At 52.7% G+C, this 23192-nt stretch overlaps 1 protein-coding gene across 1 annotated transcript in view; it reads right to left on the bottom strand.

Moving 5' to 3' along the window:
- The window catches only part of RAP1GAP2 (RAP1 GTPase activating protein 2), a 172018-nt gene that overhangs the window by 10857 nt on the left and 137969 nt on the right, over positions 1–23192 (bottom strand). The window contains exons 16-20 of the mRNA XM_025363499.1: positions 18401–18472; positions 17802–17888; positions 16038–16172; positions 5833–5970; positions 3350–3468 (exon numbers count right to left, since the gene is read on the bottom strand). Coding sequence (XP_025219284.1) covers positions 3350–3468; positions 5833–5970; positions 16038–16172; positions 17802–17888; positions 18401–18472 — 551 coding nt within the window. The remainder of the gene's footprint in view (positions 1–3349; positions 3469–5832; positions 5971–16037; positions 16173–17801; positions 17889–18400; positions 18473–23192) is intronic.

The raw sequence follows: 23192 nt of genomic DNA, 5'->3' as shown, positions 1-23192 counted from the left end.
ATGAAGCTGAAAACCATCATCCTCAGCAAACTAACACAGGAACAGAACACCAAACACCGCATGTTCTCACTCATAAGTGGGAGTTGAACAGTAAGAACACATGGACACAGGGAGGGGAACATCACACACCAGGGCCTGTCGGGGAGTTGGGGGCAGGGGAGGGAGAGCATTAGGACAAATACCTAATGCATGGAGGGCTTAAAACCTAGATGACGGGTTGATGGGTGCAGCAAACCACCATGGCACATGTATACCTATGTAACAAACCTGCATATTCTGCACATGTATCCCAGAACTTAAAGTATAATAATTTTTAAAAAGTAAAATAAAATTTTAAAAAACCTATAACTCTGACCACTCCCTGGACATCTCTACTGTTGGTTCACAAAATCTCCCATGCACAGGTTCCAAACAGAGCTTTTCATCCTTCTCCATAACCCTGCCTCTTGTCCTTCAAGCCCTACTTCAGAACATGATGCCACCACCCAGGGCATAGGCAGACAACTTGGGAATTTGGAAGTCAATCAAATGCTGCCCTTTCCCTTACAAGACTGTGAACTTCTGGAGGTCAGGCTTATATGTTTTGTAGCACTTGTCTGAGCACTCAGCACTGTGCCCAGCACATGGCAGCCACTCAAGAAATGTTGGTTGCTAAAATAAAGAACAAATGGGCTCACCGATTAAAGAATCAGAAAGACATCAAAACCAGACAAGGATACAACAAAAAGGCCAATATTCCTGATAAACACAGATGCAAAAATCCTCAACAAAATATTATCAAACAGAATTCATCAATGCATTGAAAAGATCATTCACCACGATCAGTTCACCATGGGATTCGTTCCAGGGATGCAAGGATGGTTCAACATCCACAAATCGACAAATGTGATACATCACATTAACCATACAGAACAAAAACCACATGATCATTTCATTTTCAACAAAGGTGCTGAGAATATACATTGGGAAAGGACAGTCTCTTCAGTAAGTGGTGCTGGTAAAACTGGATAACCATATGCAAAAGAATAAAACCAGATCCTTTTCTCTCACCATACATAAAAATCAAATCAAAATGGATTAAATCTAAGGCATGAAACAAAGAAACTCCTAGAAGAAAACATTGGGGAAATGCTTTAGGACGTTGGTCTGTCTGGGCAAAAACTTTTTAGATGAGACCTTAAAAGCACAGACAACAAAAGCAAAAATAGACAAATGGGATTACATTGAGTTAAAAAGCTTCTGCACAGCAAAGGAAACAATCAACCAAGTAAAGAGCCAATCTGCAGAATGGGAGGAAATATCTGCAAACTATCCATCCAAGGATTAATAACCTGACTATATGAGGAACTCAAAAAAATCAATAGCAAAAACACAAACAACATGATTTTTAAAGGGCAAGAAACCTGAATAGAAATTTCTCAAAAGAAGACATGCAAATAGCAAGTAGGTATGTCAACAAACATTCAACATCACTAATTATCAAGGAAATGCGAACTTTCTTTCACGGACAACCGTTCCCAACTCTCTTGGGTATATACTGAGGAGCGGAATTGCTTGGTCATGTGATAACTCTATCTTTAACCTTCTAAGGAAATGCCAGACTGTTTTCCAAAGTAGTTGCATTATTTTACATTCCCACCAGCAGTGAACAAGGGTTCCCATTTCTCCATATCCTGACATCTGTTATTATTTGTCTTTAATAATTTAGAGTCTGTGACATCTGCCCCCACCACAGGAACCACAATAAGCTATCATCTCACCCCAGTTAAAATGGCTTTTATCAAAAAGACAGGCAACTGCGAATGCTGGTGAGGATGCAGAGAAAGGGAAATGCTCCCACAGTGTTGGTGGGAATGTAAATTAGCATAGCCACTATGGACAACAGTATGGAGGTTCCTCAAAACACTAAAACTAGAGCTACCATATGATCTAGCAATCCCACTGCAGGGTAAATATATCCAAAAGAAAGGAAATCAGTATATGGAAGAGATGTCTGCACTCCCATGTTTATTGCAGCATTACTCACAACAGCCAAGGTACAGAATCAACCTCAGTGTCCATCAACAGACAAGTAGATAAAGAAAATGTTTTGTATATACACAATGGATATTATTCACCCGTGGAAAAGATGTAATCCTGTCATTTGCAGCAACATGGGTGGAACTGGAGGTCATGATGTTAAGTGAAAGCCAGACATGAAAAGACAAATACCATGGCCAGGCATGGTGGCTCACGCCTGTAATCCCAACACTTTGGGAAGCCAAGGCAGGTGGATCACTTGAGGTCAGCAGTTGAACACCAGCCTGGCCAACATTGTGAAACCCTGTCTCTACCAAAATTACAAAAATTAGCTGGCATGGTTGCATGCACCTGTAGTTCCAGCTACTCAGGGAGGCTGGACAGGAGAACTGCTTGAACCTGGGAGGCAGAGGTTGCAGTGAGCTGAGATGGTGCAACTGCACTCCAGCCTGGGCAACAGAGACTCTGTCTCAGGAAAAAAAAAAAAAAAAAAAAAAGAGACAAATATCGCATGTTCTCCCTCATATGTAGGAGCTAAAAAAGTGAATCTCGTGGAGAAAGTTGACAGGTGTCACCAGAGGTTGAGAAGGGGCAGGGAAAGGCAGGATGAAGAGAGGTTGGTTAAGGGGTACAAAAATACAGTTAGATAGAAGAAATAAGATCTAGTGTGCAATAGTACAATACAGTGAGTATAGTTGATAATAATGTATTACATAGTCCAAAATAGCTAGAAAATAATTTGAATGTTCCTAACTCAAAAGATAAATGTTTGAGATGATGGATATTTCTATTACCTTGATTTGACCATTATGCATTTCATCAAAATATCACATGTACCCCAAAAATATGTACAAGTACTGTGTGTTCATTCTTTTAAAAGAATCAGAAAGACAATTACCAAGAACAGGTTCAATGTAATGTAATATATGAGTTGCTTAAAAAGAAAAAAGCTCAGAATGTTTCAGAAGCCCAAAGGAAGATGCAATTAACTCTGCCTGGCAGAATCAGGCAAGGCTCCCATAAGACAGGCCATTTGAGTGAGTGTTGAAAAAGGAGGCAAAGAAATAAGAACCCAAGCAATGTTTCTAGCCTGGGTCAAAATGCTGCAAGATTAACTTTGGAAAGTCCCATGCAAAGACTGGCCAAGTCAGCCTCTTTGGATAAAGAGCTGAGTGAGTGACAGGGGACACACAGGTGCCTGAAGGCAGGGCTATCTCCCAAAGCTGAGCAAAGCTCCTCCCTGCAAGGTAGGGCACTGAACAGCTGTAGCAGTGGAAGGGGTTGACAGACCCCGCAAGTCAGGCTGGGGTAGGGGTTTCCCAACAGTTACCATCGTGCCCGGCTGTCTCCCTGGCCTTCTGAGCCCGTGTGCAGGCGGGGGAAGAGTCCCGACCGTCGCTTGATGGGACTCCGTGACTGGTTCTTCGCCGTTGCCGCCACCACTGGAGGCTGCCGATGAAATCGCCAAAGTGAATGCCCCCAGCCCAAACACCGTTCTCCTATCCCCTCATCCCCCTCCCTGGTCTACAAATGGCTCCTGGTCTGGAAGAGACCCCAGAAAATAGCAAGACAGCCAGGAAGGTTGAGATCTATGTAACTGGAGCTGAGACCCGGAGACTCAGGCCAGTCACAGCCTCTTTCCCTCTGTTAAGTCAAACCTTGTGGTCCCAGGTCATGATCCACCAAAGACCACAACTGTTGGAGGACACAGGGCCAGGCCCACCATATTGAGAAGGTCGGAACAATTCCGGTGGAGGAACACAGGGCCAGGCCCACCATATTGAGAAGGTCGGAACAATTCCGGGGGGACACAGACTGAGAAGCACAAAGCCAGGGAGGCCCTGGAGGGACCTGGTTCAACCTGTCATTTTACCGGCGAGGAAGCTGAAGACCAGAGAGTGAGATTTCATCAAGGTCATCCAGCAAATCACTGGCAGGGTGAGGACTCCTGACTCTCCTCCATTCCTCACAAACAAATGGAGCCACGCAGGTGATCCAATAACGAGACAGGCTGAGAGCTGCCAAGCTGGGGCCACAGGCACCAACAGGCGACGGGGGGCAGCCGAGACACCTGCTTTGGACAGCTGCCCGGCCTCACAGTGGACAATGAGTGGTGGGAGTTTGAGGAGGGCAGACGGGAGCCCGGAACCAATCTTTAGAGGCCACCAAGCCTCCAACTCAGGGCCCAGCTCCAGCTATGCACATGTTACGGAACCTCAGGAGAGTGGTGAGACCCGACCTGAGTCTCCTCATCCATAGAACGGAGATAAGGCCCTGCTCTGCTCACACCATGCACCTTCAGGGGGAACAAGATAATAGCTAGGAAAATATTTAGTCAATTAGATTAATTATGCGAGGCCATTTATAATACTCATAATTAGTACCATGGTGAGTAGGTTCTGCTATTTTGAAGAAAAAGAAAGGAAAATCCTAGTCTATACAAATCCAAAGCCACTTTGCTTTAGTTCTTAGATTTTGAGACAGGGTCTCACTCTGACACCCAGGCTGGAGTGCAGTGGCCCAATTACGGCTCACTCGAGCCTCGACCTCCCCAGGCATAGGCGATGCTCTCACCTCAGCCTCCCAAGTAGCTAAGACTACAGGTGTGTGCCACCATACTTGGAAAATGTTTGCATGTTTTTGCAGAGATGGGGTCTCACTTTGTTCCCCAGGCTGGTCTCGAATTCCTGGACTCAAGGGACCCGCCCTCCTCAGCCTCCAAAAGTGCTGGGATTTCAGGTGTGAGCCACCGTGCCCAGCCCACTTTGCTTTATGAAAGGCTCAACTATGGGATTCCCTCCCCTCCCCAGCCCCTGGTGCGAGTCAATCAGGCCCAAACTCACAGGCCTGCAGGACCCTTTCCTTGGGAACTGTACACATGGTGATGAAGAGCATAGACTTTGGATCCAGCAGATTTGCATTCAAATTCCAGTGGATTTTGTGTTTTGTTTTGTTGAGACAGAGTCTCGCTGTCACCCAGGCTGCAGTACAGTGACGCAATCTCAGCTCACTGCAATTTCCACCTCCCGGATTCAAGTGATTCTCCTGACTCAGCCTCCTGAGTAGCTGGGATTACAGGCGCCCGCCACCACACCCTGCTAATTTTTGTATTTTTAGTAGAGACGGGGTTTCACCATGTTGGCCAGGCTGGTCTTGAACTCCTGACCTTGTGATCCACCCGTCTCAGCCTCCCAAAGTGCTGGGATGACAGGTGTGAGCCACCACGCCCGGCCTCAAATCCCAGCTCTTAAGCTTAGCTGAGTGGCCTCTAGCAAGTTACTTAACCCCAGCAGGCCTCCTTTTCCTCAAACGGGAACAGGAGAACACATTAGCACCCACCTCGGGCAGCTGCTATGGGAAGCAGGTGAGATTGTGTCTACAGGTTACTCAGCTCAGTGCCTGGTGCACAGTAAGCTGGGGTGGCTCCTGCTGCCATTAATCATAACAAAGCAAGGACACCCCTCTCACAGGCATGGGTCCCAAGCCCCTGGGCAGTGAAACACACCCCAGGACGATACTGCAGGGCTGGCCTGAGGAGGAGGTCTAGCTGTCAAGGAAACTCAAGAGAATAGGACAGGATGGCTTCTAGTGCCATCTGGGCCAACCCCAGGTGCTGTCTAGGATGGAGGCTCCAAAGGACCATTTTCAGAGGTCGGGGTCAGGGTCATCCCCAAGCAGCCTCAGTTTCCCTCCATCATCCAGCTTGCCCTGATCAAGTCACCTGCCCAAGCCTGGGTGGGGGCACTCTTCCTCCGTAGGTCTGGGGGTGCCTCCCCAGCACCCACTTCTGCCCCAGGGCCTGCCAGCACTCACCGAGAAGGTGGTCTTGGTGACCTCCATGCTGTTGTGGGAGATGCCCCCGCTGAGGCTGCCCGGGATGCCCCCACTATGCGACTTCTTCTGGCCGCCCACCATGGTCTCCATGGAGTGGCTGCGTACGCGGATGGCCCTCTATGGGGAGAGAACAAGGGCCCGAGAATCAGCACCTGGGCTTTCTGGATGACTCTGCCCTCTTCGTGGGGTCTGTAGACACAGCCCTCAGCAAGTGTGTGTGCACATGCAGACACACACACACACACACACACACACGGTCACAGAGGCCCATACGATATTTACTCCAGCTTACAGAGGATGCTTCCATATTCTGCCCCACACTCTGGGCATGGGTGGAGGCAAGGCACAGCCTTGGCTGGAGGGAATCTGAGGGGTCGGTGCCCCAGCTCCCCTGCAAAGTGGACAAAGGTTGTTATCTTCATCTTACAGGTAAGGAAAAATGAGGCTTGGAGTTTACCAAACCTGTACAATACTGACCTAGTCACTAACCTCTCTAAGCTACAGCTTCCTCATCTGTAAAATGGGAACTCTGTGTTTCACACCTAGCATCGTGGTGGGGATTCAGCACACGCAGGTGCCTGACCACAAGCTGACCCTTTTCCAGAAAACTGAGCCTCCATCTGTAATAGACACTGGATTATATTCCTAAGTGTGCTCTGTGCAACTTGGAATATGCTGGCCGTTGGTGAAAGCGTGTGAGGGTCTCACTCATCCGTGCACAAGCCATGCATTGAGCCGCCCCTCCCACTTGCAGGGGCTTCAGGCCCGTCTTCGTTACGGCCTACAGTCTGATGCAGCTGCTGAAAGAGATGTACCCTCAGCCTGGCAGAAGGGCAGTGTCTCGGGGGGCACAGAGCTGCTCAGGCCACCCAGGAACAAGGGGCACACTGGCAAATAGTGAAGAACCCAGGAAAGGACCACCAGGGCGGTCAAGGCTTTGTCAAAGTACATGTGAGAGTGAGAACAGCTAAAAACCAAGATCACTGAGCCACGGGAGGGATGGACCCGGGAAGGCACAACCACCCTCAGAGCGGTGTGGTGAAGCAGAGCTCGGTTCGACCTCAGGGAGGATTTCCTGACAAAGGAAGTCCCAGAGGATTCTGGCTGCCCCCTGGATGATGCTCTCTCTGGCTCCAAAGGCCTTCAAAGATGATGTGGGAGTTCTAGGAAGAGGAGGTTCTCTCCAGTAACCCTTTGATCATCCAGTCAGTCACTGGATCTGGCCAGGCAGGAATGCAACTCAGCAGTCAAAAGCACGGAGGCTTTAGGGTTTCACTGCCAGGATTTGTATCCGGGCTTCTGGGCTCTCTACTCCAGCACCCATTAGCTGAGTATCCCCGGGCAGGTGACCCAGCTTCTCTGAGATTTATCAGTGAAACAGATATGTCTACACCACAGAGCAGTTGTGGGAATACACACAGGGCTCTGAGGAGAGGACCCAGCACATCGTAACAATCCAATAAGTGTGGCTACTCTTACGGTTAATAACGAGCACCTGCTGCAGGCTTCTGATGTGCCCAGCACTGTGCCAGGAACTGGGAGACCCGCAGCAGGAAAGTCGAGACGTGTAGGACACGGTCCCTGCCTGAGGAAGGCCCAAGACATATTCCTCACATTGGGCAGTGCTGAAAGACCCAGAGCCTGTGGGGTGCTCCTTCTGGATTAATCAGTTGTCTAGGCTTCCGCAAGGGCAAAGACTCTGGACATGAGTATTATCTGTTGCTTACATATAAGTACCAACCCCTCTGCTTCCTGAGCTCCCCACTGGCAGAGACGGGTTCTAGCCAAACGTGTCCTCCTCCTCCATGGGACGCAGGATTGAGTCATGATCTGCCTAAGGCAGTCGGTCAGCCTATCCTCTTGCCAGTGGCAGAGGAGGAATATCCACTGGGGTCGTTGGAGAAAGGTTTTCTCAATGATTCCCAGAAGAGATTTAATATGTCAGCTGCTAAAACCACGACAGAGATCTTAGGGCCACGAGGGGCCACGCCTGAAGGACAAAGCTGACAAGCTAGGGAGGGCAGAGGGGAAAGACGAAAGGAATCTTGACGCTGACTGAGTCACGAGTCACTCAGGTGTCCTTGGACACGAGCTCGTGGATTTGCCTTATCACAGTGTGAGCTAGTCGAGGGAGGCGGCTCTCAGAACTCCAGCTTCAGAAAGCTGACGTGGAAGGATCAAGGCGTGGGCCCTGCTCCCTTCCCCTCTGGATTCACACCTGTGCACACCTGTACAAATGTGTGGGCTCACACACCCCATGTGTAACCCACACATGGTCTCATGTGGACAAACAACCTCCCTTCCCCTTTTGAACCATCTTTTTTTTTTTTTTTGAGACGGAGTCTAGCTCTGTCACCCAGGCTGGAGTGCAGTGGTGCGATCTCGGCTCACTGCAACCTCCGTCTCCCGGGTTCAAGCGATTCTCCTGCCTCAGCCTCCCGAGTAGCTGGAATTACAGGCGCCCGCCACTATGCCTGGCTAATTTTTGTTATTTTTAGTAGAGACGGGGTTTCACTGTGTTGGCTAGGCTGGTCTCAAACTCCTGACCTCGTGATCCACCTGCCTCAGCCTCCCAAAGTGCTGGGATTACAAGCATGAGCCACCGCGCCCGGCCTTGAGGCATCTTAGGAAGAGCTGGGTCTACAGCAAAGTGGTCCCAAGAAAACAGCAGAACTGCTGCTCCTAACCCAAACCACAGGTCTCCCTGAGCTCTCTCGAGGTCAGGATTTCTCCAAGCTTGGGAAGAGCAAAGAACCCCATCCTGCCTGCTTTTCTATCCTGACAAGGGACGCAGACTCAGGAGGGCCATTTGTAAACCGGACAGCCCCCCAGAGGAGCTACTGACACTGAAGTGTGTAGCCCACCAGCTTCATATCCCTGATTTGATAGGGCCTCTCTTATCTGAGTCAAAGATCCCCCTGGAGGGACATCATCTCTCACTCCCACTCTACACCACAGCACAGGACCATGTAGCAATGGTTTTCCTGCTGCGTGATTAAAACAGTCAGCACGTTCCATTCACCCCATCACGCAAGCATCATAAAGCTATGTGCCCTTTGAACAACTGAGGGCAGGACAGGTGTGGTGGCACACTGAGGTGTCCCTGGAGGAGCGGCGAGCTTCCTTTTTTAAGATAGATAGACTAGATAGATAGAGAGAGAGAGAGAGAGAGAGAGAGAGAGAGACAGGTTCTTCCTGTGTTGCCCAGGCTGGCCTCAAACTCCTGGGCTCCAGTAATCCTCCTGCCTTGGCCTCCCAAAGTGCTGGGATTGATTACAGGTGTGAGCCCCCATGCCTGGCCACAGCCAGGTTCCTTGAGTTAGTTAGCACTCCATAAATCTCAGCATCTCGGCCAGGGGCAGTGGCTCACACCTGTAATCCCAGCACTTTGGGAGGCTGAGGCAGGTGGATCACCTGAAGTCAGGAGTTCGAGACCAGCCCAGCCAACACGGTGAAACCCCATCTCTACCAAAAAATACAAAAATTAGCCGGTCGTGGTGGCGGGCACCTGTAATCCCGGCTACTCGGGAGGCTGAGGCGGAAGGATCATTTGAAGCCGGGAGGCAGAGGTTGCAGTGAGCCGAGATTGCACCACTGCACTCCGGCCTGGGTGACAGAATGAAACTCTGTCTCAAAAATAAATAAATAAATAAGTCATCATCTTTACATTCTCTCGGTGCCCTTGTGCGTTGCCAACACCATCATCAATAATGACATTTCAAACTAATCATTTACATTCTGACATACAGTCAAGCACCACACAATGACACTGTAGTCAACAGACCGCATAGACGACATTGGTCCTATTAAGATTCTAATACTGTACTTTTACTGTAGCTTTTCTGTATTTAGATGTTTAGATACACAAATGCCTTTGTGCTACAACTGCCTACAATATTCAGTACAGGAACCTGCTGTGCAGCTTTGTGGCCTGGCAGCCACAGGCTCTATAGCCAACGTGTGTCAGAGGCTAGACCACCCAGGTCTGTGCTGGCAGCCACAGGTTCTAGAGCCAATGTGTGTCATAGGCTAGACCACCCAGGCCTGTGCTGACAGCCACAGGCTCTACTGCCAACGTGTGTCATAGGCTAGACCACCCAGGTCCGTGCTGGCAGCCACAGGCTCTACAGCCGACGTGTGTAGGAGGCTAGACCACCCAGGTCTGTGTACACCCTGCTGTTCACACAATGACCAAACGCCGAGTGGTGCGTTTCTCAGAACGTATTTCCCGTCGTTGAGTGACATGGGATTGTATTCCTCCCTGTCTCCTTCCCAGAAAGGAGTCCATGTGGGACACAGTAACTGCTGTGTAATACTATCTGGTCTCATGAGCGTCACATACAAGATCTATTGAATTTCTACAATTCTGAGATGCAGAGAGGACAGGCAATGAACAGAAAAGGTTTTGTAGGGTAAATTATTGCCCAAGGCCACATAGCAGGTAAGAGATGGAGCCAGGATCCAAACCCAGGACCCTGGGCTCCAGATAAAAGGGTCCCTGTATATTAAAAAGTGGTCTAGGTTGAAAATACAATTCAACTGGTGAATGACCAAAGGACGGTAAGAAACCAAGAAGTTTCACGATTCCCATGAAAAAAAAAAAAAAAAAACCTCAAAGGCTGGCGTCAGGGAGGACACTGGCTCCTCAATTATCCCTGGTGCAGCCGCCAGACTCAGCGAGGTAAGTGTGAGGAGTCAGCACTGGGTCCTCTGTCCCTCTAGCGGGGCAAATGCCTGCAGATGCCAACTCTGCTCCAAGAGACTGTGACTCCAACCCAGGAGTGGAGCAGGGACAAGCACAAGGCCTGAGCTCTCTCGTGGACCCCCAAAACAGTGGGGCCATCTTGACATCACAACCCCCTGCCAGGAGGAAAAGGAGGGGGCAAAGACGCCAAAGACCAAGGATTCTATGTGGGGGCCCTGCTGGGCTCCACCCGCCATCACTGGCACCGCTAGGGGCACCCGCCTACAGGTACCTCCCTGCAGGTACGGCAGGGCCACGAAGACGGCCAGGGATAGCTGCGGCCTCTCCTGCCACTAGGGGTCAGGTCAGACCAATGCATCAATTATCCCAGTCCCTCAAAGGCTGGGAGAAATGAACGGTCCGGGTCCCTCACAGCCAGCCCAGCAGCCTTCTCCTCTCTGGTCCTCTGCTCCACCTCTGTGCAATGAGGTCAGTGGAGGGCTGGGCGAGCTCAGCATTTCTCAAAATGTGGCCTGCATGTGCTCTACGTCCGTATCATGTCAGCACAGCAAGTATCATCACTTTTCATTGCATTACGGACCAATAACAACCTCATCAACAGCTGGCAGTGACTGACAATGGCATTTGAGAATGGTCTGGAGATCAGCATCTTTCAAACGTGAGTAACGGACAGTTCCTTCATCGTGAAAGCTGTTCTCGCAAGACTCCCGAGAATCTGCTCACAGACCCCCAACTCCATGGTCCCATGGGCTGCCTTTGCAGTGCAGGCTTCAGGCCTTACCTCTTTATCCTACGGGAACATCTTTTAATTCGGAGTGATCATTGCAAACATTTAGTCTTTCTGTTTGTTTGTTTGTTTGTTTTGAGACAGAGTCTGGCTCTGTTGTGCAGTGGTGCCATCTTGGCTCACTGCAACCTTTGCCTCCCAGGTTCAAGTGATTCTCCTGCCTCGGCCTCCCAAGTAGCTGGGAGTACAGGTGTGCACCACCACACCCATCTAATGTTTGTATCTTTAGGAGAGACGGGGTTTCACCACGTTGGCCAGGCTGGTTCCGAACTCCTGACCTCAGGTGATCCACCCACCTCGGCCTCCCAAAGTGCTGGGATTACAGGCGTGAGCCACTGCGCCCGGTCAAACGTTTAGTCTTTATAATTGGAAGTTTTTTTTTTAAGTCTAAGTGAAAATGCAAACTTTGGAAGTGTTTGTAGAACCAGCAGATTCCTGAGAATATCTCCAAGCAGTTCAGTTTGAAAAGTAGGTCTAGATGTCCAAAAGCCAACTGTTCTGTGTCTCATGGGAGAAAGGCTCCCATTACAGCCAGGAGGACAGAAGCGAGCTGTGAGGAACTGCTCTAAGTGGGGTGAGGTGCCAGGTGGCACAGCACAGGGCAGTGGCACGTCTGCCGCTCAGGAGAAAGACCAAGGGTCAGTGCCGATGTGGGGGACGAACAGCCTCACTAGGGGCAAGGATGGACGGCTGAGATGGCTTTCAGCCCTGGGGATTCTCAGTGATGTTCCCATCAGCCTGGGAGACGAAAGCTTTGACATGAAGGAGGCCAGGCGCGGTGGCTCACACCTGTAATCCCAGCACTTTGGGAGGCCAAGATGGGGGGGATCACCTGACGTCAGGAGTTCAAGACCAGCCTCACCAAGATGGTGTCTCTACTAAAAATACAAAAAATGAGCCAGGCATGGTGGCGGGCACCTGTAATCCCAGCTACTTGGGAGGCTGAGGCAGGAGAATCACTTGAACCCAGGAGGCAGTGAGCTGAGATCGCACCAATGCACTCCAGCCTGGGCCTGGGCAACAAGAGCAAAACTCCGTCTCAAAAAAAAGAAAAAGAAAAAAAAACTTTGACAGGAAGAGACAAAGGCATGTAACTCTTCTCTCTAGAATCATTTCAGATATCACTTCTTTCAAGAGCGATCCCAGGAAGGTGTGGGTGAACTCCCTAAGCAATGTCCTGTTGACACAACAGCACTGCCCAAGGTGCCCAGGAAAAAAAGTACCAAAACTAGAGATGGTTTCCTGAGCTGTGCCAGACACACAGGCCTGACCACAGGCATGGCCTAAACATCAGAATCCACCCCAGGCCCCAGGGCTCCATCCGGCTGAGCCTGGCCTGCCCCCAGCTCAGGCCTCCACGCTTGGGAGATGTGACGGCAATGATGAAAGGGACAGGGAACAGGAGCTCGTGCTCCCCACCTGGGAGGGAAAAAAGCTAGTCACAAATGGCCGGGCGTGGTGGCTCACACCCGTAACCCTAGCACTTTGGGAGGCTGAGGTGGGCGGATCACCTGAGGTCAGGAGTTCGAGACTAGCCTGGCCAAGATGGTGAAACTCCATCTCTACTAAAAATGCAAAAATTAGCCAGGTGTGGTGGCGGGTGCCTGTAATTCCAGCTACTCAGGAGGCTGAGGCAAGACAATCGCTTGAACCCGGGAGGCAGAGGTTGCAGTGAGCCAAGATCGCACCACTGCACTCCAGCCTGGGCGGCAGAGCAAGACCCTGTCTCAAAAAAGATAATAAAAATAAATCTGGTCACGACTGTCAGGGCCCCGAAGCTTACTCCATGCGACTGTCTCAGTCTCTCCCGCGCCCCACGGTGCTACCTCAGGTGGGTATGAGAGCAGAATCTGGAAGCAGGCTTGTCTTCAACCTACAGTTGCAGGGATTTAGTGTTGAAAAGAATTCCCTGGATCCCTGGATCAAAGATGAGTCGTCATAAAGTCTTAAAGCATTTCCTCTCTTGTAAGCTCCTCCAGGAATACATCAGATCCCCTGGAGTCAAACAGATCAACTGCGACTCCTGCCAGAGGCAGGGGACTGGACAGAGCGGCCTCAGGCCACTCTCCTTACACCTGTCACCCGTATTTAGCCACTGGACCACCTCCTCCACTGGACAACATGGGCAGAGTGTCCACAGCCTACAAGTATCTCCAGGATATAGAAATACTTGAAACCTGAAAAACCAATTGTTAACTTCCTACAAGAAACCTGCAGAACTCAAAACAAGTGCTTCATTAAATGTCTACAAGATACAACATTATGTTGGCTCACCAACTGCAGTTCAACTCATTTTTTTTTTTTTTTTTTGAGACAGAGTCTTGCTCTGTCACCAGGCTGGAGTGCAGTGGCACGATCTCGGCTCACTGCAAGCTCCACCTCCTGGGTTCAAGCGACTCTCCTGCATCAGCCTCCTGAGTAGCTGGGATTACAGGCACCCACCACCACACCCAGATAAATTTTTTTTTTTTTTTTTTGGACAGAGTCTTGCTCTGTCACCCAGGCTGGGGTGCAACGGCACAATCTCAGCTCACTGCAACCTCTGTCTCCTGGGTTCAAGTGATTCTCCTGCCTCAGCCTCCTCAGTAGCTAGGACTACAGGCGCCCATGACCACACCCAGCTAATTTTTGTATTTTTAGTAGGGACAGGGTTTTACCATGTTGACCAGGATGGTCTCGATCTCCTGACCTCGTGATCCACCTGCCTCAACCTCCCAAAGTGTTGGGATTACAGGCGTGAGCCACCGCGCCCGGCCTCAACTCTTATAGTTCTACATAAATTACATTTACTGAGGGATGCAGAACATTTTGATACACAGGCTATGGAGTGTGGTGGAGCCTCTGGAAGGAAGAGTCTAGAGCCTGTGGAAGGCTTGATGTGGTCCCTGCTTCCTGCCTGCCCCAGACCCAAGCCCGTTTTCCCATTTACCGCATCTCACACTCTACACTCTCTCACTGGGTTGTCCGACCTGGCGCCCTCTCTCTTCCTCTGTTCCTCTTCTTCCACATCCCTCTTCCGTCTTGATCTCCCAGTTTCTCCTATTTCACCCTGGCTCCCACTGTCCATCAGAACTAAAACAGGTGCCCCAGGAATCTCCCACCAGCCTGGACAAGCGGCTTAGCTCCTTTTCCCAACCCCAAGAGGAATCTTGGCAGCTGGCCCCAACTAGGGCCGGAGGAGCCGTGCCCTGCTCTCTGTGGTCCAGCCAGGCAGTGGGGGACTGACCCCAGGCCTGCCCGGGCCCCAGCCTAGTGTGGGTGGAATCTTAACAAAGTCAGAAAGTGGGAGGTGGTGTCACATAGCCATTAAAAGCACAGGATTTGGAACCCGGCTGACCTGGATTCAACTCGACCTGCTCCCACAAATGATTCTGTCTCTTTGAGGCGTGGTTTCCTCACACGGAGTACTATGCCCATAATTATTAAAACTGAGTATGAATTATTATACCAAAATCATTACACACCCAATAACAGCCTTCCTCCCAGGGCACTGAGGGCAGTTGTGAGTCTCCGGGTGGGATAATGTATGTGAGGCTTTCACTTTATACAACCGTAATAACAGCTAACATTTTTGAGCATTTACTGTATTCCAGGCAATCTGGATTTTCCAGGCAAGATATCAATGAACTCTCACGATGGCTCTGACAGGGGTCCTGCTTCTTATCTTTACGTTGTTGACAAGAAAGCTGCACCTTAAGAGGCTTTAAAGACTGCCCCGCATCCCACAGAGCTGGGGTTTTAATAGAGGTGGGTGTCGCCTCGGCCCCACACATCATTCCCCATAAAGCCCTACACAAAATGCCCCCAGATGGGAGCCTTCCAAATCCCTTTGTAACAGGCAGTCCAGCAGAACACCGACCTGAGAATCAGAAGACCTGCATCTGAAATGAGGCTCTACCTCTGCGTCGGTGTGAGGACCTGAGCAGGCCTGTGGCGTCCCTCATCCTGTCCCCGTGTGTGTTCGTGAACACAAGACCCGTTCCACCACCTGCACAGGCTGACGGCCAGGCTCAAGCCAGATGCTGGATCTACGTGCCGTGTGGACCAACGAGCACTCAGCAAGCGTAAGATGAGAAACCTTCTGTACCGCACACCAGCTCGGGGGCCGTCCGAGCTCCACTTGAATACTTCCAGGGACGGGGAGCTCACCGCTTCCTTTAGCAGCTTGTTCTAGTTAGTTTCTCCCTTGGTAAAGGCCAAAGGGACTCGCCTATAGGTCCACGGCCCCCGCCCAGGCAGGTCTTCCAGTGCTCGGCCGGCCAGCTAGGAATAATCATTGCGGCGCCCACAGCAGCTACGAAAACCCATAAGGGCTGCGGTCCTCGCTCCTGCCATTCTGCCCTGGGCTCCCCGACCCAGGAGGAGGCAGGTGAAAGCGCCAATGTTCCTGGCTTGCTCTGGTTCCTCTCCGACTGCTACCTCTTTACCTGTCCCTGCTTATCAGACTCCTGGGTCCGGAGGAGACGACTGAGATCAAGGAAGGAAGGGGAGGCTGCTGAAGAAACTGTTGGCTGCTCCGGCCTCACACACTTCCTAATGCCCCCCGCCTTTGCAAACACCTGGGATGCCCCTGCGTTTCCTGTCACCCCTCTAGCTGGCCCTTGGGCTCTGAGGTCAGGATCCCATGGACCTTGGACCACTTCCTTTCTTCCCCAATCCCAACCCCACAGCAACCATCAGTCACTCTGATACCTTAAAAGACTCCAGGAACCCCCCATGGCCTCCATTCTCAAACTTGTCCTCCTCTGGGCCCAGTCCCAGCATGGCCTGTGTGTGGGCGTGGAGCTCATCGTGAAGGTTGTCCAGGAGGGCAGCCCTGGTCCGGTCCTACAAGGGAAGAGGGTGGGGATGGAGAAGCGGGCTCTGAGAGCCGAGATGTGCCCTCTCCTGTGAGCTACAGATACGTGATCTGGGCGCTGGCATTTTGCCCAGCCCGGCCCAGCAATGGTGTGGCCCTACAGCTGGGCTGAGCTTCATGCTCACAAATGCTGCAGCTAAGACGAAGGCTGTGCGCCTGGCCTCCTGCTGTACTCCCCCTGCCATTCTCCCTGGGTCATTCCACTACTGCCACAGCTCCACCCTGGTGGTGGAGGATCCCAGCCCGGCCCTCTGCCCCAGTTCCACATCCACACACCCAACTCCCCACTGCTCCTCTCCATGCAGACGTTCGTCCAGAGCCATGCACATGGACGCCCAGGGCCGCCATTCACACAGACGAGGACCGGCCCTTTCAGCAACCCAGCCTTCGCAGACACAACTCGGCCACGGTGTCATCAAAGAGCCCAGGCTGCAGGCCAGGCCCGAGAGTCACCCTACAATCAATCCCACGTCCCCCAACACTTACAACCAGGAGTCCACCAAGTCTTCCCAACTTTGACCCTAAACCATTTCCTCCCACACCGTACAAGCCTTCGTCATCTCTCCCGGATTCCTGTAAAGAGCTTCTAACTGGCCGCCTTCCCGTACCTCCTGCCCTGCAACCTGTCCCCGTCCCTGTCGTTCTCAATGACACCACTGTGAGAGCAATCCCTCTGGCACACACACCGAGCCCCCCACTCTCCTGCGTAAGCACTTTACCAGCAGCCCACCTCCCCGAGCTCAAAGCCGTTCTGGATCTGAGCCAACCAACATCTCCAGCTGAGTCTCCACCATTCCAGCCCACGTGGGTCCTTCGGCCACAACAAACCCTCCTGACGTTACGCTCTGGTTCTTCCCGGCCTTTGCTTATGCTGTTTCCCATGCCAGGTCGGCCCTCCCTTCCCCACTCTTTCCTCCTGGCAGAAGGTTCATCCGATATCAAGATTCAGCTGCTTATCAGCCACCTCCTCCAGGAAGCCTTCCCTGAACACACCCTCCGTCCCCCACAGGCAGAAGCAGTCACTATCTGAGCTGTGCTGATCTCCATCCCAGCCTAGTGCTGGAACACTGTACTATAACTGTCTATTTAGTAATGATCCCCCCGCTCTTCCCCCACCATCCTCTCCAGGGATAGAAACTGTCTCACTTATCCCCATATCCCAGAGAACAGAACAGGGCCTGACACACAGTAGGTGCTTTAAAAATGACCGATTGGCCGGGTGTGGTGGCTTATGCCTGTAATCCTGGCACTCTGGGAGGCCGAGGCGGGTGGATCACCTGAGGTCAGGAGTTCAAGACCAGCCTGGCCAACATATAGAAACCCCATCTCTACTAAAGATACAAAAATTAGCCGGGTGTGGTGGCGCATGCCTGTAATCCCAGCTACTCAGGAGGCTGAGGCAAGAGAATCGCTGGAACCCAGGAGGCAGAGGTTGCAGTGAGTCCCGAGATCATGCCACTGCACTCCAGCCTGGACGACAGAGTGAGACTCTGTCTCAAAAAAAAAAAAAAAAAAAAAAGATGGAGGAGCCCTGGATGAGGCTGGCTAACGGGCGGCCCAGCGGGCGGGAGGGAGACCTTCAGAACCCACACTCTCACCTCCAGCTTTGCAAACTTGTCCGACTTGCAGCAGGCGTTCTCGGCATTGGTGAGCTTGGTGAGCAGAAACTCCCTGAAGTCCCGGCCCTGGAACAGACAACACGGCCCTCAGGTCTGTCATTCTCGGCTGTTGCCGGGAGATCTTCAGCCACGGTGACAGGCAGCAGAGCTGGGGGCGTGGGGAGAACCCCTGAAAGGTCCCTTCTGACACTGGATCATTGCTAGCCCAGGCCAAGCCCACCTGCGAATATCCCAACACGGAAACCCGCTTCCCTGGTCCTGGGAAGCCACAGCGGCGCTTCCACGACTGGAGCTCACTCTTGCCCAAGGCTCCTTGACCGGGGCCTGACATAAAAACCCCTCTTTCAGCAGAAAGGCAACCCCAGGGTCAATCGCCCCGACAAGTGGTCCTATGCTGGGCCAGACTGGCAGCATAAAAGAGGTGGGGAGAGACCCCAAGAAACGAGGTTCCCCCCAAACCTGCAAAAGGATCTCCCTAACGTTCCGAGCCTGAATTCGGCTCCATCCCAACCATTACTACTCAAGCACTGAGACCTGCCATTGTGGATGCGAGAGGAGCAGAAGGAAGAGTGTCCTACCTTCTGGAAAACGGGGGGGCTGGGCAGAGGTGGACCAAAGGTGGGCACATCTTCCCGCGCAGTGACAGAGACCTGAGTGAAACAGAGTCATGGTATGGACCTGGAGGGAAGGGACGGGCACTGCCCCTACGGGAGCCACACTCCTCACAGCAAAGCTACCCACTTTCTCCCTCCTCGCCTTCCCAGAACACAAACAAAATACTCCTGTGGGCACCGCCAGTGCAGGCCCCGAGCCTGTTCCTAGAAGTGGGGCCGGACGGTGCGGGGCCGGCCGCAGCCTCTCATCTGCGTCCCTGGAGGCCAGAAGCAGGTTTGGCAAGATGACTGGACAGGGCTAGGACCCTAATTATAATGCCACACAAGTGCCTGGGAGATGGTATCTCATGGCCTCATTTGACAGTGATGCTAATCCTACTGAGAAGGCACAGGGAGAACTGCTTTTCCCTGATGAGGAAACAGAGGCCCAGAGACACACAGAGAAGCCCCCAAGTCCCACAGGTGATTAGCCGCAGAGGAACAGAGCATCCAGACTTCTCCCGACCCGTCTCTGGGGTTCTCCTCCCAAGCCTGACTCCTCAGCTCGGCCACAAATCAGAATTGCTTCAAAATTGCTTCAGGTGTTTAAAAATAAATACTAGGTTCACAGGTTCTGGCCTAAACCTGCCGAATCGGAAAGGCAGGGCCCCCTGGAAGCTCTCGTGCAGCCAGTGGACCCGTGTTTGGGAGCCCTGGCCCCACACACAGGGTCAGCCAGTCCGGGGCCCAGGCTAGGAACTGAGGGTGGGGTGCACACCTCTGGCAGCCTAAGCGAGCCTGAGCTTTCGAGTGACGGCATCCAGGTTCTCTGCATGGGGGTCTCCCAGGCATGGGACGAGCCCCGCACCCCACCTTCCCTCTGCACAGAGGTGCCCTGATTTCACCTGTCCTCAGCCCACGAAGCTATGGGGCTCTCGGGAGACTGCCCTCCCTTCCCCGTGCGGCCGCTGACGTGAGCCCCGCCCTGGCGTGCTGCCAGCCTCCCCAGCCTGTGAAGTGGGGCAGATGCAGAGAGTCTGCCAGGGCGGGTGAGCAGGCAGCTGGGCACCGAGCCAAGGAAAGGCCCTGCCAGAGTCCAGAGGGGAAACAGAGCAGGAGAGAGCTGGTCAATACGGGCTTTCTCTTCCCAAGCTCGAGGCTGTCTGCCCGGCCCGAATTGCAGTGCCCGGAGTCAGGAAATGGTGCGTGTTCGGCTGACGTGATTTCTGGCTGGGCTCCAGCAGCTGAACCCAGTTCCCTACCACCACCCACCAGGCACCGGTGGCCCAGGTCAAGAATTCAGTCACAGAGCCAGAATCAGGGGTGGGGGTGTGGGAAGGCGACGGGGAGGCTGCAGACTGCGGGCACCTGGGACAGAGGCCAGAGGGCAGCCCCAGCTCTACCCTTCCCACCCCTACTCCCCGTCATCTTCCAGCCTGCATTACAGTGGTCTGTGCGACTGTGTAAGTGGCTTCAGACACATTCTCAAATGTGTCCAACCCTCCAGCGGGACAGTCCCACAGCAGAGCCCTGTGGGCCACGTCGGGGGCAGGGGCCTTCCTTGTGACGTGCTTTCACCTTCCATCCTCATTGTGCGCCTCTCCTGACCCCATTCCAACCAGGCGGCCAGGCCTTTGTTGTTCCCCTCTCTTGGGGACATCTGGGTCACTGGGCTGAAAGCAGAAGTTGCCTGAACACAACCCCACCTTCCTGTTTTCTAAATGCAGCAAGGGCCTCCAGCAAGGGCTTGGAGGGAGAGAGGCAGGTGCAGGTGACTCTGGGGAAGGGACCTGCACGGCTGGAAGGAGGAAGGAGCTTAGTGTGAGTCATGAGGATGCACTGGGAACCTCAGAAAGCTTAAAACCTGACAGAGTCCCCACACCCAAGGGTGCCCTGGGAGCCGCGGTGGCGCACAGAGCACTGTCCAAGCAACAGACAAGTCGCGACGGGAAATGGGGAGGGGGCCACAAAGAGGCCCTCCCCAGTGGTGAGCTTCACCTGAGATTCCTGACACCTTTGAGGACTTCCAGAGTGGGAGGCAGGGATTTGCAGGGAGGGAAAGGGGGTAGTCCTGGTGATGGCTGAGCTGGACTTTCCTTCCAAGCTGGTAGGATGAGGACTACACTCATTTCTGAAAACTCCAGTGTGATGCTCCGTGCACACCCGAGTCCACGAAGCCAATTTCTCGCCTGCTCTGATGGCTCAATGAGCAAGACCGCAGGCAGACCCAGACAGGAACCTCAGCTCCACAGCTCCCTGGCTCTGCGGCCTCAGACCCTAAGTGGGTTCAGCTCTCAGCTGCCATTTCCTCCACCAGCGAGAGGTCCTGTCTCTCCAGGGGCTTGTCAGGATTCAAGACTGCGTCTAAGGACCCAGCACGGTGCCTGGCATGAGCAAGCAGCTGGTAAGGGGTAACCACTGTCACCCAGTGGCCTTTTCACTTCCCCTGCTGACCTGCACCCAGTAAAGGGCTCCTGAAATAGACAGAGTTCCCCCAAAGCACCTTGCAACCCACCACACACACACACAAACACACACACATACACACACACGCACGCACACACACACGCACACGCACACATGCGCACACACGCACACACGCGCACACACACGCACACGCACACATGCGCACACACGCACACGCACACACACGTGCGCGCGCACACACACACACACACGTGCACGCACACACACACTCTCAAGCACGCCTCCTTCCCTCCCGAAGGGTATCAGGCTAACAGCCCGCGGTTGTCTACTCCAACTTCCTCATTTCACACAGACAAAACTAGAGGCCCAGAGAGGGAAGGAACAAGGTCACGCAGCAGAGGCAGGGCCAGGACCAGAACCCCAGGCTGCCCAGCCCCTCCGTGGACAGAAGAGGACCCCTTCCTGCACACACCCAGCCCTGTCCTTCCTTTACTCTTCTTTCTTCAGCTCTTCCTCCCCAGTGGAGGCCTCCGGGGGCTGGCTCAATCCGGGAGGAAATCTCAGCCGTCTTCGCCATAGCCCGAGCCTGCAGGGGCCAGCTAAGGTCCTGTTTCAACCCTGGGGGATCTAACCAGGTCCTCCTCACAGTCTGTTAATTACCTGGGGTGCTGCCGGGAGTGTGGATGGACAGCGCTTTGGGGAGTACCTTGGAAGGCTGGTCCCCCTCCCTGGCCCCATTCACACATCTTGCCTTCCAGCCTCAGTGTCTGCCTGGCAGGTGGAGGGCACGATCGAGGTACCACAGCCTGCTCCTCCTAGGAGCCCTACCTCTTTGCTTCTCATCACCCCTCTGGGTACAATGCTGTGCTTCGTGGCTTAGAAGAGTGGGTAAAGACAGCTGGGCACAGTGGTTCATGCCTGCAATGCCAGCACTTCGGGAGGCTGAGGCCGGCGGACCACAAGGGCAAGAGTTCAAGGCCGGTCTGGCCAACATGGTGAAACCCCGTCTCTACCAAAAATACAAAAATTAGCCAGATATGGTGGTGGGCGCCTGTAATTCCAGCTACTCAGGAGGCTGAGGCAGGAGAATTGCTTGAACCCGGGAGGCAGAGGTTGCAGCGAGCCGAGATCACACCACTGCACTCTAGCCTGGGCAACAAAGCGAGACTCTGTCTCAAAAAAAAAGAAGAAGAAGAGTGGATAAAGACTTCTAGCACCAAAGCTGGAGGTTGGGTGGCACTTTTTGGGATCTCTGATTTTTCTCTGTATGGGTGCACCACTCGGCTAAGGTCTCGGGAGAGTGGAGAAGCTGGTTAGCTGAGATGCATTTCCTATTGGGAAAGAGAAGCAAATGCTGAACGTCTACAGGAGGCCTCATTCTGCCAGAGGGTCTGGGAGCCCTCCTATCACATGGCTTCATTTCAAGGATCCTTCTCAGTAGTTCTTCCTCTTCAAGTGTCTATTAAAAGAAGCAGTTGACTAGTTCAGCTGCCCAGTGGCTGACCTGCACTCCCTGCTTCTTCTGTCCCTTCTCCGGCATCAGGAAGGCCCTGAGGCTGATTCTGTTACCTCCACGAGCCCCATTCCAGCCTGGTGCTTGGCGCACAGTAGGCAGTGAATGAGTCAACTTGCTTCGACCAACACATAAATCAAGCAGCTGTTTGAATTGAATGCCCATTTCAGTCAAAGCAGGTGATCCTCTAGGCTTCAAGAAATGGGCTGGGCACAGTGGCTCACGCCTGTCATCCCAGCACTTTGGGAGGCAGAGGCAGGCGGATCACTTGGGGTCAGGAGTTCAAGACCAGCCTGGCTGACATGGAGAAACCCCGTCTCTCCTAAAAATACAAAAAATTAGCTGGGCGTGGTGGCGCATGCCTGCAATCCCAGCTATTTGGGAGGCTGAGGCAGGAGAATCACTTGAACCCGGGAGGCAGAGGTTGCAGTGAGCCGAGACTGCGCCACTGCACTCCAGCCTGGGCAACAGAGCAAGACTCTGTTTCAAAAAGGAAAGGAAAGGGGAGGGGAGGGGAGGGAAGGGAAGGGGAGGGGAGGGAAGGGAAGCGAAGCGAAGTCCACACCATGTCTTCTCCAACTTCAGCTAAAACTGCTCAATGGCAGGGATGCATGAGCCTGGGCATAAAGGAATCAACCTCAACAGGACGGAGTTGCTATTTGGTTTCTGTTGCTTGTTTTGTTTTGTTTGTAGAGACAGGGTCTCGCTATGTTGCCCAGGCTGGTCTTGAACTTCTGGCCTCAAACAATCCTCCTGCCTCTGCCTCCCAAAGCACTAGAATTACAGGCGTACGCCACCGTGCCCAGTCTCTTTTTATTTTCTTCTGACGATTCACAT

The sequence above is a fragment of the Theropithecus gelada genome, chromosome 16 (genome assembly GCF_003255815.1).
Source record: "Theropithecus gelada isolate Dixy chromosome 16, Tgel_1.0, whole genome shotgun sequence".
In the NCBI taxonomy this organism is placed as follows: Eukaryota; Metazoa; Chordata; class Mammalia; order Primates; family Cercopithecidae; genus Theropithecus; species Theropithecus gelada.
The sequence above is the reverse complement of the archived record's forward strand: the minus strand, read 5'-3'. Positions and strand labels throughout refer to the sequence as shown.